The sequence below is a fragment of the Strix uralensis genome, chromosome 12 (genome assembly GCF_047716275.1).
Source record: "Strix uralensis isolate ZFMK-TIS-50842 chromosome 12, bStrUra1, whole genome shotgun sequence".
Lineage (NCBI taxonomy): Eukaryota > Metazoa > Chordata > Aves > Strigiformes > Strigidae > Strix > Strix uralensis.
The window spans coordinates 2,256,636-2,272,618 of NC_133983.1; the positions used below are offsets into that span (position 1 = coordinate 2,256,636).

The following is a 15,983-nucleotide window of genomic DNA, read 5'->3' on the forward strand; positions in this document are numbered from 1 at the left end:
GAAGAGCCACAGCAACACTAAGAACAAAACAGGGGTCAAGTGGAAGGTAAATTGAATGTCTGCATGCTTCTTTACAGCATTAAGCCTTCCTTATGGATAATAACAGAGGTAGGAACAGAATTCAGGTTTCTTTATGGTGCTCCAAGGTTTCCTACACACTCCACAGGCATTGACCATGAGCAGCTTTCCTTCAACCTGACACGCACTGAGCACAACAGCCTGCCCCATACCCTGATGTCAGCTCGCTCAGCCTTAGCACATTAAACCTATACTGTCAGTAGCTTGGCCTGCCACTGCTTTCTCGTACTTTTTTCCACCCATCTGCCTTTCTAATGTGTCAACAGGTTGCAATAAGGATAGACTACATAATTAAAATTACATCTAAACTAAAAGCAAAACTTTGATTTGCTCTATTTCCTCAACACAGCAAATAAAGTAAAAAAAGTTACATCTAAGGTATATTTACTAAAGAGACAAGAAAGTGCAAGTACCATTGTGTAAGACTTTACTAAGACACTATAGGAAAATCCCACGTGTCACTTTGGTCAATTATTTTTAAGACTAGTTCTGGAAGAGCTTTGCAGCAGGACAAATACTATAAGGTATTTTAAGACAGAGCTTGATCAGCTGACAAATAGTTAAACAAACTTAATAGAAATTACTTCTAAAGATAGAAAATCAAGCTGGGTGTCCAAAATGCTGATTTAGCCAGGAGTATTTGAAAGCAAACTGAATCACTATTTGTTTGCCATGTACTGTTCATATATTTAATCCCATACTTGAGGACTTTTGCTGGTTGCTCTAGAAGCCAAGGGGGAAGGCCCTTCTCCCAGTTAACCATCTAGCTTCTTCCCCTCCCCTTTCTGCTTAAGCCTTAGAAATTGTGAAAGCCTGGCAAGGATTTTCCTTTGCCCTTGTTTGCAGCGTGGGATAAGAGCCACTTCCTGGACTTGCTCTGAATTTTAATGTTTTCTTTTACGATAGGGAGTAAAACACTGGTGCTTGTGATGCATCCAGTGGTTGGAGTCCAGAAAAGATCAAAAAGAGTTGTCACAAATCAAGAAAACATGACAAACAGGGACAGGGTAAAGAGCCAGGGATGTTTGGTCTAGAGAGAAGACCACAAAAGAGCGATAAAAGTCTTCGTGTACACTGCTACAGAGAGGAAAGAAAGTAATTATTCTCCACCTCCACGTGATCCAACAGTAATGGACTTCGACTACATGGAATATTCAGCTTAGTCATCAGGAAAAGTTTCCAACACAAGGACAGCGTTGGAGGAAGTTGCCAGAAAGATAATGAAAGACTGGTTTAGACACACACCTGTCAGGCAGGACTGATGCATAATTGAATTAGCTTCAGATCAGATGATTTGGTGAGGTCTCATCTTCTATAATTATTATATTTGCCACTGGGACTAAATCCTTTAGCACAGGTCCTTCATTCGTCATTGGAGTCATAGAAAGTGACAACCCAAAGCATAAGCTGATACAGGGAAATGAAGTTCTTTAAACACATCTGAAGTAGAAAGATCCCCTAGCAATCACAGAAAAACAAACAAACAAACAGAAAACCCCAAACAAAACTGGCTTGAAGGAACATCTGAAGGTCTCTAACCAAACTTCCCACTCCTAGCAGGGTTAACTTAAAAGTTGGATCAGACCTCCTAGAGCCTTGTCCAATTGAGATTTGACAATCTCTGAGGATAGAGCCTCCATAGCAACCCATCCTCAAGTCTGACAATGAATATCTTATTTCCCATGATAAACTTTGTCACAACTAGTGCCCATTGCCTCTCTTCCTCGTACTGTGCACCTCTGAGAAGAGTCTGGGTCCGTGATCTCTGCAAGCTCCTTTAGATAGTGAAAGGCTGCTAGTAGACCCCTTCTTTGCCTCTTCTGTAGGCTGAACAAGCCCCGTTCCTCTAGTTTCTCACTGGTTCCTACAATACAACATCTATCCAGCCTCCCTGCTCTGGTCGCCCCTGGAAGGGAGCACACCTGCCTGAAAAACCCATGTGAACATCCCTAAGGGAGAAACCAGTATCTTTTTCTTCTCAAAAGAACAGGAAGACAGATTCCTCAATAGCCTTGCTCCCCTGTTTGCATCTCCTCTGATAACGTGCAAGATAAATGGAGAAGAAATAAAGTCCTATCTACAAATGTCAATAGAAATCTATCAGCAAGAGGAGAATGCAAAGGAAAGGAAGGGATCTCCAAACAAAGCTAAAATGGAAAGCCTGTTTATTGTGTTGGTGGCTTATGGAGGAGGATGGATGGCTTTCACAGAGGAGAGGAGCATGCGGAAGTCTTCATTCCCATTGCTCATTTTTATTTTACCTACATGTCTACAGAAACAGATCACTCACAAGGACCTTTGCTGAACAGACATGGGCCAGTTGGACAAACTGTTTCTGGTTTTGCTGACCTGGCTTAAAGCATTACAGTCCCAGAAGCCACACCCCAATACAGAGCAGGTTTCTTCCACCAAATTCTGCTGGTTTATCTGGCTGCACTTTAATTCAAGTCCATAAAACATTCTTGAATGTGAAAGCTTGTTCTTTTCACAGGGAGTTTGAAGCAGATAGTGAATAAGCCAAGCAGTATCTTTTCATCTGAAAAGTAAGGTGAAAAAATAATCAAAGTTTCATAAAACAAAACCATGGTGAGTGAAAGCTGGCACACCATTTAACATGTGCAATGCTGCATAGCAGGGCAAGTCAGTTATTAACCAGAGGGTGTTTAAAGTCTCTAAAAGTGATTGGTCAGATCCTATCTATGCTGTTTCAGAAACTGAAGCAGGGTATGCCTAAGGGTATGGTTTCACAACATTTTAGGTTGAATTAAGACCTTGCTGCTACCATAGAGAATCACCCCTCCTTCCCTCTCTGCCTGTTCCTGCTGGATTACCCTCAAAGAGGTAGAACAAATGAAACGTTATCTCTCAACAGCATGAAGGGCTTGAACCAATGCAGAACATCACATGCGGGGAGAATCATCTCCGGCATGTACGTCTCATCCATATTAAAGAGAGGAACAGCAATCTGCTCCATTTTATGAAGGTTAGGTGAAAACTGTAGCAAACCACCAATGCATTTTGAGCTGGGCTCAGAAAAACTTATTGGATTAAGGGCTAAATAATAATTAAAAAAAAGGATGTTTCTGATGTTACACTCAAGACACAAAGGTAAGAGCATTACTCCGTAAGTACTGAAGGAACCAGCCTGCCAAAACCCCAACACAGCAGAAAAGCAGGCAAGTGCCTGCCAGGCCTGAAAGCTAGCCTGGCCTGGCCAGGGAGGTGACAAGTGCCAGAGCCAGGGGCTTGCACAAGGGAAGAAGAGGGACTGTGCAGCTGTAGGTGCAGGGGAGGAAGGGTCGGGTTTCTCTCCTTTGATGACAGTGAGTTAGATCAGTTCAGCTAACATGTAATTTCATCCTCAGATACCAAAATACTGAGCACACATGAAATAAAGTTGTATCTGGGGAAAAAAATGAACAGCCATTTCAATAAAATGTCTGTGAAGGGAACAGACATTTCAATAAAAGCCACCAGTTTAAAGCAGAATGTTTATCAGTGTTCATAATGTCTTTTAAAAATTTAAAAAATAACCATAAAAAAAATCATCAAGATACATTAGGGTCACAGAAGTTGGTACTTCAATATAAAAACCCACAATAATTCCAGACCTGCTGATTGAATTTCAAAGCACAGCCCACAGAAGCCTTGAGTTGAACAGAGACGGGGCACTCTCCTTTTAAAAGCAGTCTCTGTTCGCAGTGCAGAGAGGGGTAGTTTAAGGAAATGCTCAGGTTGCTCCAACCACACTTCCAACCTTCAGAGAAAGCTCAGCACTACCCCAATCAGCACCAAGCTGGGCTGAAGCCAAAATAAATTTGGCATAAAGCAGAAATGCCCCGAATTTGAACTGGATACGACCAAAGCATTTGTTCTTGGGGCAGGGGGAGCAGTCAGAGACAGAACCCAGCAGCAAGATTGATCCCCACTGAAAGTGGGAACAAGGATGGGACCAACTCTGGCTCCCATACCAGGCTTTCGGCTCCCAAACCACTACTTGTAGTGGGTCACGTACTGTCCTGCCAGCACACTTAGCAAAAATTGATCTGTTAAAGCAGAAGTAACTTAGAAAGGGTCTAAGGAGACAAACTTGGCAAGGTTTCAGGTCACAAAAAGTTAAAATTACATTTTGATGTGAAGCCAAGTCAACACTCCAAGGTCTGTCACTTCTTTGTGAGCTCCTGCTTACTCTGTGCTGTGAAGGACCTGATAACGGTTAAGCCTGATATATGTTTCTCACTTCAGTTACTTAAGCAATATACTATAAAAAAATAAATCAGACTCATTCTCCAAAAGCCAGGAAGATAATTACTGAGCTGTAATACAGAGCCATTCAGTTCATTTTACACTGATGATGGGAGGTTGACCTAACCATGCCTGCAGAATCACTCTTGGCAGCATAATCTGCACGTGATCAAACAAACAGGTTCATGGGATCAAATTTGTACAATTCATTGTTAAATAAGCACTATCTGAAGTCTCAAGTTCAGTTTATGTTTTATTTCACTCAGAAAATAATTCCACATTCGCCACATACACTCTAGAAATAATAGTAGTATACAGGCACTTTGATTCAAACTGGCCACAAAATACTGCCCATGTAGCTCTTGGCCTTTAAAGTCATTTATCAGAAGTGGTTTGGCTAGTTTTTAGTCTCTAAAGGGGAAAAAAAAAAAAGAAAAGAAATTATGTTGGCTGTTCAATTTCAGGACAGCACACCTATGACATTCAGTACGTATCATCTCACGTTAGTATTCAACTGTGGGTTTTATGTATATCTGTATCCCTGTATCTGTGCTATAATCCCGGGAGAATCCTAGGCTAAGCAATAACCCAACTAACAGTCTACAAGTCAATCTCATCCATCTTTCCATTGCACAAGCCAAAGAGCCATTTCCTGAACAGAACATGCTCCCTTTAACACCCAAACACTTCCATCTTGGGAAGAGATGATGGGACTAGACCCATGCGTAGTCTTGCACATGCACACAACCCACCTGGGTTGGGAGGACTGGGGGCAGAGAGAGTAGAAGTCTCAAAACTCATCTTGATCAAGACATTCCCTACATTTTTGCAACCAACTATCACTTGAGAAAACTGACAGTGTCCTGCCTTCCTCCTTCCCTGAGCTAGTTCCGAGTGGACAAAGACCTGTGACCTTAATTCTCTCTCCAATGTGTATATGCTGTAGTTGTCATGACAATTATTAACAAATACAGTTTGCAGTAAGATGCAAATTCTTTAAGACACAGGTGTCACTGAAACCGTTCTCCCAAAACCAGAGTTATCGTACAAGTGCAGAATAACTAAGGAGGGAAGGGACCTCCAGAAGTCACCTAGTTCAACCCCTGCCCAAAGGGGGTCTAATTAGATCAGGTTGGTCAATGCCACGTCCAGTTGAGTCCTAAATATCTCAAAATATTAGAGGTTGCACAAGCTCTCTAGCCAGATCCGAAATTACTAGAGAAAAATAGATGCAAGGAAGGTTGTGCCCCCATCAGACCAACAGATCTTAGGACTTGCTTCTGACAGTGGCCAAAAGACAACTCTCAAGCTCAAACATGATTGAAGTGGTACCTGGAAAGTCTGCCTACAACTGTTAACCGTGGTTGTGATTTATGAACGGCCCACACGCTGCTGACGTTGTCACTAAAACAACGTTTATTGTTTCACTGGTGATATTTTAATTGAACTAGTTAACTAATGCAACTAGCCTACAATTCCAAGTTTCTTCTTTATGAATGCAAAAGGTCCCAAATGCTCCCTCATGCATTTTAAGATCTCCACACATCTCTTCAGTAACAAGACAAAGCAGCTGTTCCATTGCTAAATTCAGCAGCTGCTTTACAATTAAAAGAATGGGCACCAGAAAGTTGGTTATTTTCTGAAATCATCCAAGGCCACTGGCTGTCTTGGTCTCCTTTTCATTTTCTTGCTGAGACTCCATCTGCAGTCTTAGCAGAATTTCAGAAACATAGCTATAGAAATATACAGTTCAGAAATTGATAACAGAGCTACAGAATCCCGTATTTTGCTAACAGAACAGTCAAGGATTTTGCTCCAATGCTGCATCATATTCAGTTGAAGGTTATAAGGAGAAAAACAAGCACGTTCCACACTCTGAATATGCAAGTTACCAGTGAAAACGAAAGCAAAATCCTCACTGAGAAGTGAATTCACAAGGGTCTTATTGCAAACCCAATGGAAGCTTTTCCTTTTGTTAGGACATTCACAAAACGTTCTCCTTTGGAGATACCAAGATGCATACACACCAAGATGAACACACATTTCAGCTTTAAAACAGCTCCACCAGAAGTAAATCACACCCAAGACCAAAGAAAGCCCCCACCCCTGGGAACCAGCTGTCATCCATTCTGGCACTTGAACGTTTACTTTCCACCAAACACAGACAATTCTAGTTTCAAAGCCAGCTGAAAGAATTCCTGCTACAGAAGTCACTATGCTAATCCAAATCTACAAATCATAATTTGACCTAATGAATTAGATATTGTTAAAGAAATATTACTATTTATTTTTAAAAAGAAGCTACTTAACCAACTTAGAAGCCAACCTAAAAACCAAACATTTCAAACAAAGGAAACAACAACGTTAACTGGAAATACCACTCTATTACATTTTCTAGATTTCAGTGTGGAGAGGGAAAGAATAGAGGAGAGACAATACGACAGGCCAATTTTCCCATCATTTTCAGATTCTTTCATGCAAATTTGTCAAGTGGGATATACAGATTAAATGTCAAATTGTTTTGCTACTTATTTTTCAGACGCAAAAAAGAGCTTGCACGTCTGAAAGCTCATCATCTTACTCATTACTTTAATATTAATTTCTATTATCTGCTAAAATCATCATGGCTACATTAACAACACTAGTAACTCAGTTTAGGATAATAATAGTTTGAAACTTCCAAACATAAGACACAGTGACAACATTTTATGAATAGAAACACACATTCATTAATTCATATTACATACATTAAAATCTTTGACACAGACTGCAAGCCAAAACAAACCTTAACAGTGACTTACCAGGAAGCCTGTTCATGTTGACCCCTTGAGCAGAAAGTCCTATTCCCATGTACCTTCAAAAAAAAACCCAAATAAAATATCAGTCAAGCACAGAATAGCCAAGCCACAAGATTTACTGCAGCAGAAATACAGCAGGAAAAAAAAAACACACCAAACCACACCACAAAAAAAAAAACCCTCACCAATTCACAAATTGTTTAAGATAAGAATGTTGAAATCACTAAAGATTTTCTGTTACTTTTTTAGTCTTTTCTTGAATCCAAGATAAAATGTCAGTCTGCTTTAGTGACTGACAGCCTTCCAATACACAACTACAGCTACTTTTTAGCTCTTAATTGGTAGGAAAAGGACTGGAAAACACTCAGCAATTAAATTTCTGGGTTGTGGGTGGTGGTTTTTTTTCCATATGTCAGAAAAAAACGTATAGGTGATTAACAGGAGAGTAAAAAAAATACTTAAGTGCAGATATAGTATATGAGAACAGATGTCTCCAGGAATAGCTGGTAGTGGATGCACAGGACAGGGCAAACAATTGTACTTTCCAAGAACATTCTTTCATTGTCCAACATACATTTTACACAATTTCCTAAGCAAAAGGTGGTCCTTCTGTATTTCACAGCCCAAGAGATTTTCCTCCACTAACCTGATTGCTTTCAGGACCTTTGTAAGCTCTCTGAAAAGGCAACACACTGCAGCTCCACCATGGAATTACTGTCCAAGCTGGTTTGGCACGCACATTTTTAGAATTGGAAGAGAGAGTAGTAACATTTCTCTGTTACCTTTCTCAAGGATTTTAAAGTCCTCATTCATACCCCACTCCCCAACGGTCTCTTCTCAAGGTTGACTACTTGCAGTCTATTCAGTTGTTCCTATCATGGAAGCTCATCTACACTTTAATACTTTTGCTACACTTCCAGTTCCGCATCTTCTGAGCAGCAGGGGGAAACCAGAACCTCAAGCATCATTCACAACACAAATGTATGGTGATTGTTACAGACAACAGTATACGGGTGTTCTCTGTTTTGGTTTGTATTCCTCCCCATCTTGGTCTCTCTTATTCCACTTATTTTTTGACTGCAGATGAGAACTGAGCCGATTTTTCCATGGAACCAGGACACAGAGAACTTGTCCCTGCACTGTAAGAGGCAGCTCAGAGAACATTTTTTTGTGTCAAGTTTGGATTGTTTATTCTCCCCCCATGAGAATCATTTTCCATCTATCCAGCCTAAACCACATTTTTCATTTTATCATCCATAGTCAGTCCTAGATTTTACAACTCTAGTTAGCTTCCTATCATCAGCATAAAATATCATCTTACTATTAATTTCACTTCCAGGTCATTTATTAAGGTAGTGAACATCAGAGGTGTAGTACACACCCCCACAGAAATCCACTGGTGAACATCCTCAGCTGCAGGGAGGAGAGGGGACATGACATGCACATGTGGGCCATTCATTCCTCTGCCCCACTTCCTACCTGTTAGCTAATCATCTAACCAATCACTCAATCACACAATCTCCTTCACTTTAACCCACATCTCCTTGACTTTCCTCAAGAATTTTTGAGACTGGACCTTGCCAAATGGCTTTTGCAAATCCAGGCAGACTGATCTTTATCTACTTCTGCGTTCAAGAGGACTGCAAGACATAGCCAGCCTTTGCAAAGGCTCTTCTCCACTGCAATATTTAGGCACATACCCATTTTGTTTGTTCTATTTCTGTTAATTTGCATGGTCTGTAATTCTCTTAATGTGCCCTGGAACCACAGAAACAGCTGCCCTGCTCAGTTTGTTTTTAACAAGCTTCCATATTTTTAGGTTACTGAGTTTGGAAATTAAGTTACTGTTGGGCTCTTGTTCATGTAAAGGTATAAATCCAAAGAGGCTACAGCCAGTGTCCTGCTATTCTTTCACAGTATCAGTTTTCTTCCTGTGGCTTCCTCGACCACCTGCTCCATAAAACATTAACTATGTCTAAAAATACTGTTTCAGAATTTGACCCCAAACTTACATTTCTCCAAGCAACATGGGTTAAGTCTCCCACAACAACCATTCCCTGCCCTTGATTCCTCCATCTCATTGTCTCCACCCTAATCAAATACCATGGAAAGGGTAATAACGGATTTTTTTTTTTCTTGTTTACACAGAAATTTTAATCCTTAGAGATCTATAAGTTTATCAGATCGCAGCCTATGACCTCTTTAACAAATAGCACAACATCTTCACAAACATGGCCAACTTTGTCTTTCTTGTACACTTCACATCTTGGTAGCGTGATCTTCCAGATTTTAAACACTTGAAAACCAGTTTTACCGTGCTTTAAATTAAGTCAGTCCCTTCTTTAAAAAACACACTCTAGTTCAGAAGTGCCCCAGCTTCCAGAGGATCCAAACCCCTCCTCCTCAAACCAATTCCTCAGCAACATAGCAATTCCTCCTCACCTCTCTTCCCGGTACTGGGCAAAGCACAATACTGTGAAAAGGTACGGAGAAGTTTTTTGGAGACTGGCACAGCAGAGGTCCTGGTTTTCAGCTTCCTACATAATGGTTAAGAGTTTTATACAAAGAACCTTTTCTGCTCTTCCACCATGGGGACCACAATGATCACTTCATGCTCAGCAACTGGTATAAGACCCAGATGCCCTGGGAGAGCTGTGTAATTTGCGTCTACCAGCCACGATACCATTCTCCCTGGAGTCACAAACCCAGTTATCTATATACCTGATCACTCAATTGCTAACCATTATATGGTCTGCCTTTTCCTTTTTAGTTGGCTCCTGGCCTCTTAGGGTTATCTTCAGAGGAAAGTGATACATGATCATGATATGGAGAACTTATTGCTGGGTTCTAACTTCCCTTCACCCAGCTCAGTGTTTTTCTGCTGCAAGCCTAGGGCTCTTCAAGTTTCCTGGGATAAATGCTGACAAACAGGGCCTTGCCAATGTAACAGCCAGCTACAACCAAGGCCAGCCCAGGTCCTTCAGCTCTCACCATAAATTACATTATGTATAAGTTACATAACTACGCAAGCACCAGGAAAGCATCAGCGTTTGATAAAGGAAATAATAAGAAGATCACTGAACTTAGAAAAATACCCAAAAGAGACTTTGACAGAAGCCAGTCAGGAGTAAAAGATTTGAACCTCCTGATAGCATTTAAGGCAAACAAGTTTATCTCAGAAACTCTCCAGGCAGAGTACAGCTTCCAGGACATTTGGCTGGATTTCCTATTTCTCATTTAGAGGGATAAAGAGAGATTTGTGAGGGTTTCCTAGTATGTACATTATTATATAGCAAATCTGATATTCTCTGCAGAAGTGCTAAATGCCTGCAGCCTGTCTACAAAAAAGAAGAGCTCAAGGCACTCTGTTTGTTGAGACAAGACAGTGAACACTCCAGTGCAATACAGCTTGGACACAGTGCCCACAGAAACACAAACAAATGCCTTGAGCGTATTTTGCACTGCTCCAAGTCCCAGGACACAAGTGCAATGACTACTTCCTGCAGATAGTAACCCTAAACTTTAGATCTGACCGGCCCCATCCTGGAGATAAGGAGGATTATCTAGCTTGGTCATGATGGAAGGAGCTCAAGGGCATTCCCTTCCCTACCACAGGCTAACCAGCTCCTCCAGCACAAACTGGGATCCTTTCACCTGCGCTCAGAGAACTGTCAGCCAAAGGTCAGCTCTGCCTGGGCATGCACTCCCTCCAAGGAGGGATTAGAGGCTGCCAAGATACAGCCTAACAAAAGCCACCCCAAACATTTCTGCTGCTATATGCCACAGAGTAGCCAGGCAAGGTACAACGGAAGAGTGGCACAGGGAGGATTCATACTAAATTGAGCCCTGCATAGTCTACAGTATGTCCTGAAATAGAGAGCTATATGGTAAAGACAAGCTTTGCTTCAAAAGATACATGAACTGGGCAGAGACAAGGCAAGACTTCTAGGCATTCATCCCAAAACCTAAACTTGTAAAGAACTATAGAGATGACAGAACCTATTCTCTAGACTACCTACTCCTCAGTAACTCAGTATAAACAGCAAGAAAGACCTGTTTCATCTGAGGAGGGATACCATACTGCTAGCACCTTTGTTGCACACAGAGTCCAGAGGGGAACATGTTGTTTTGTCTTTGGCCTAGGAACTCCTTTGAAATGCACCTGGATGGAGAGAAGGACAACATCATGGCAATTATCAGCTAAGACAACAGCAGTTAGTCACTATTCTGATCTTAGCTCTCAGTGAAAGTGCTCAGCTTTTTATGAACAGAGATCAACTGCTGGTCTCCACTTCCCTATTAAGTTAGCAAATATGACCTGCAAAACACCCCCACCCAAGGCCGTCCAGCATCAACAACCGCCGTGAAAAGGACAGAAAAAATTCTGGAGCACCATAAGCAAATTAACACTGCTTGAACACAGCGAGATTTTGATAAGGTCCTTCACCAGAAGATCTTAAAGAAAGTATCTTAGTATAAAAAGAAAGTTGCCTCACAAACTAGTAACCGGTTTAAGTGATAAAAGACCAAGGTTAAGAGAAATGCTTGCAGGAACACAGACATGGGATAAAGACATCATATTACAGGCTCAGGTCAAATACCTGTGACTTGAGATTTGGGAAAGCCAAGAAAAAGAAGGCGGGGGGGCAGAAGAAAGAGTTGGGGGGAAGACCACCATGATTAAACAACACAATAAAGAAGAACTCCTCCCACCAACCACATTCTATGAGTGCAGGCAGCAGGTCAAGGGAAGGGATTTGGTCCTCTCTATTCAGCACCTGTGAGTATCCTATTTGGTTTGGGGATCTCCAACACAAGGAAGAGTAACAAGCTGGAGTGAGTGCAGCAAAAGACAGGGGACTCAAACCACATGATGTATGAGGACACACTGAGGGAAAGGTATTTGTTTAGTCTTAATAACAAAAGACAAAGCGGGGATCTCATTGCTGTCCTCAGCTACCTAATGGGAGAGTACAGGGAAGGTGGAGCAAGATTTCAGACACACACCGCACCCCCCCAAATCATCATAAACAAGAGACAAGGTGTAACAACGAAGACTCCAATTAGACATTACTAAAAATATTTTAACCATGAGGGTGATCAAACTCTGGAAGAAGGGCCCAGAAATGCTACTGCATCTCCACTCTCAGAGACAGTAAAAGCTTGACTGCACCTTGTCCTGAGGAACCTAATTAACTTTGAAGTTGGCCCTGCTTTGAGTGGGGAACTGAACCGGGTGACCTACAGAGACCCTTTCCGACTTAAATTATTCAATGATATCTTGACTTCAGGATAGTTTTGCTGACAGGCAGCAAACTCTTGACTAGCAGTGCATAAAGCAGCATATCAACCAAGTTGAGAAAAGACAGAACTTCCTGAGGCACGCGCACACACCATGAGTGAAGTCCTGATCTGATCATAACAGCTGAATGCAGCTTTATTCCTAGTCATCAAGGATCATCCAGGAAAGACCGGTTCCTGATCTGCAGAACACGCCACGATGACTGCTGCCTGGTACGTCAACAGGAGCTCTTCAGCTCTTCAGTTGAAGGGCTCCTGAACCTAGTGTCCACTTAAAGAAAAGCAAGAAGGAAGGTTCAGCTCTGATGTAGAGATCTCAAGGATAGAAGGGACTAGAAGAAAGCACTATGTGATTCATTCCTTTGGATCCTTTAAAAAAAAAAAAGCCACACACATCTCTCTAATCAAGTCTTTTTAAACATCACACGCCACAGTTAATGGCTCAGATGTTTCATTCTTCCTGGTGTTTTATGGATAAATAACACTGTTGTATTAACCCTTCAACAGGAACCAGATAATAATTTAAAAACAAAGATTGGCATGTGTTTTATCGACAAATTACATTGTTATTGTATTAACTCTTTGATTTGAGCCAGATAATCCTGGCTTAAATGCCAACACTTGCATTTGGGAGCCTCTAAACTTTCCTACCTCTTCAGAGCCCTTCATAAAAGTTTCTCCTGAATCACCTCTTGGTTTTACAGACTCTCCAGCTTGCTGGGAAAAATACTCTTAACATTTCAGACCTTGAGCCAGATGTCCCTCAAGTCATTTTGTTCAACCTTATTGAGATTTTTTTTAAACTTAAGTTTGTTCTTTCCATTTTTCTCATCTAATAAAATTTCAACTTTTGGAGGGTGAATCCATACCCTCTCTCACCCTCATGTCTAGTTATGTCAACTGTCAGGTCATTTTGAGTCTCTCCATTAGTTCACACACTTTTACTCTGATCCTCCAATATGATGTCTCCTTAAACAGTCTCCATACCATCTGAAAGCATTTACCTTTCTGATTGAATCTTTTTATTAACTCTTCTTAAACAAGCTTCTTCAATCTATGTAGGTTTGTTTCTGGCTTTTTTGCTGCTGGGTAGTGGGTTTTTTATGAACACTGAAGCGGTAGGATTTGAGGGGCTTTTTATAGTGCTTCTCAAAGGATGCTAAACATGAGTACTTATGGTCAGTGATGCAGAGAAAGTTATAAACAACTGTTTTTTGTAAACATTTTCTGCACTGCTCAGAGCATGAGTCAGAAGTTACATCCCTTCTCATGAGTTCCCTGACTAGCCTCTCCAAAGCTGTCGGTGATAAAAGGAAGACTAGGGAAAATGTGGGCCCTCTCTGGAAGGAAAAGGGAGACTTGGTCTCCTGGGACATGCAGAAGGCTGAGGTACTCAACGACTTTTTCACCCGTCTTCACTGGCAAGTGCTCCAGCCACACCACCCAAGATACAGAAGGCAAAGGTGGGAATTGGGAGAACGAAGCACCCCCCCACTGTAGAAGATCAAGTTCAAGACCATCTAAGGAACCTGAAGGTGCACCAGTCCATGGCACCTGATGAGATGCATCCACGGGTCCTGAGGGAACTGGCAGATGAAGCGGTTAAGCCACTAGCCATAATTGAGAAGTCATGGCAGTCTGACAAAGTTCCTGCTGACTGGAAAAGAGTAACATAACCCCATTTTTAAAAATAGAAATAAAAAGGACCCAGGGAACTACAGGCCAGTCAGTCTCACCTCTGTGCCCAGAAAGATCATGGAGGGGATCCTCCTGGAAACTCTGCTAGGTCACATGGAAGATAAGGAGGTGACTGGTGACAGCCAACATGGATTCACTACAGGCAAATTGTGCCTGATGAATTTGGTGGCCTTCTACAATGAGGTTACAGTGCTGGTAGATAAGGGAAGAGCAACTGACATCATCTACCTGGATACGAGCAAAGCATCTGACACTGTCCCACATGACATCCTTGACTCTAAATTGGAGAGACACAGATTTGATGAATGGACCAGTCAGTGCATAAGGAATTGGCTGGATGGTTGCACTCCAAGACTTGCGGTCAACGGCTCAATGTCCAAGTGGAGAGCAGTGATGAGTGGGATTCCTCAGTAGTCGGTGTTGGGACTGGCGCTGTTTAACGTCTTTGTTAGCAACATGACAGTGGGATTGAGTGCACCCTCACCGAGTTTGCTGACAACACCAAGCTGTGTGGTGTGGTCAACACACTGGAGCAAAGGGATGTGCCATCCAGAGGGACCTGGACAGGCTGGAGAGGTGGGACCGTGCAAACCTCATGGAGTTCAACAAGGCCAAGTGCAAGGTCCTGCACATGGGTCAAGACAATCCCATACACAAATACCGGCTGGGAAAAGAGAGGATTGAGAGCAGCCCTGTGGAGGACTTGGGAGTGGATGGAAAAGTGACTATGAGCCAGCAATGTGTGCTTGCAGCCCAGAAAGCCAATAGCATCCTGGGCTGCATCAAGAGAAGTGTGGCCAGCAAGTTGAGGGAGGTGGTCTGCTCTGCTCTCGTGAGACCCCACCTAGAGTACTGCATCCAGCCCTGGAGCCCCCAACGTAAGGAGGACATGGACCTTCTCAAGAGAGTCCAGACAAGGCCGTGAAGATGATCAGGGGGCTGGAGCACCTCCCCAGTAAGGACAGGCTGAGAGAGTTGGGGGGGTTCAGCCCAGGGAAGAGAAGGCTCCAGGAAGACCTTATCATGGCCTTCCAGTACTTAAAGGGGGCTACAGGAAAGCTGGGGAGGGACTCTTTATTGGGGAGTGTAGGGATAGGACAAGGGGTAATGGCTTTAAACTGAAAGAGGGTAGATATTAGATATAAGGAAGAAATTTTTTACTGTGAGGGCAGTGAGACACTGGCACAGGTTGCCCAGAGAAGCTGTGGCTGACCCCTCCCTGGAAGGGTTCAAGGCCAGGTTGGACGGGGCTTTGAGCAACCTGGGCTAGTGGAAGGTGTCCCTGCCCGTGGCAGGGGGGTTGGTACTAAATTGTCTTTTGGACCCAAACCAGTCTATGATTCATGGCATCTAAAAATTTACTCTCACATAGTCGTGTGACATACACACATCTATAAAGAATAAACTGAATTTTAAGGGTATGTTCACAGCCTTCCAGGCACAATATGGAAGATTTCTCCCTGTATCTGCAGGGAGTGCTCCAGCTCTTCCTCACCACCTTCCTGGCACACTGGTAGATAAGACAGCATGTTTGTTAGCATTTCTATTTTCTTATTCCTACTGAGTTTGGAACCCTGTGCAGCTACTGAGTTTTCCTTGCTACATGTTGGGTTTTGTCGCTTTGATTTTTTTTCAGCTCTGTGCATGAGCAGTCAGGATCACAGTCCACAGCTAGAACTACATTCCAGGTCTATATTGCTTCAGAGAGCAGTGAGAAGTGCCACCTCTGCCAATTGTTCAAGCCGCAGGAGAGCTGTGATTCAAGGTCCCAAATTGTTTGAACACACAATAAAGGCACCATCTAAGCCTGGTGCAATAATACCAGAGCGCTTAGTCCTGACACTGGCAGGCCCGAAAACACTT

The 15,983-nt window shown here is 42.4% G+C and overlaps 1 protein-coding gene across 2 annotated transcripts in view; it reads right to left on the reverse strand.

The window, feature by feature from the left end:
* RANBP10 (RAN binding protein 10) overlaps positions 1 to 15,983 on the reverse strand; it is an 82,362-nt gene that overhangs the window by 51,502 nt on the left and 14,877 nt on the right. For both annotated transcript variants that reach the window (XM_074882117.1, XM_074882116.1), the window contains exon 3: positions 7,125 to 7,177. In XM_074882117.1, coding sequence (XP_074738218.1) covers positions 7,125 to 7,177 — 53 coding nt within the window. The remainder of the gene's footprint in view (positions 1 to 7,124; positions 7,178 to 15,983) is intronic.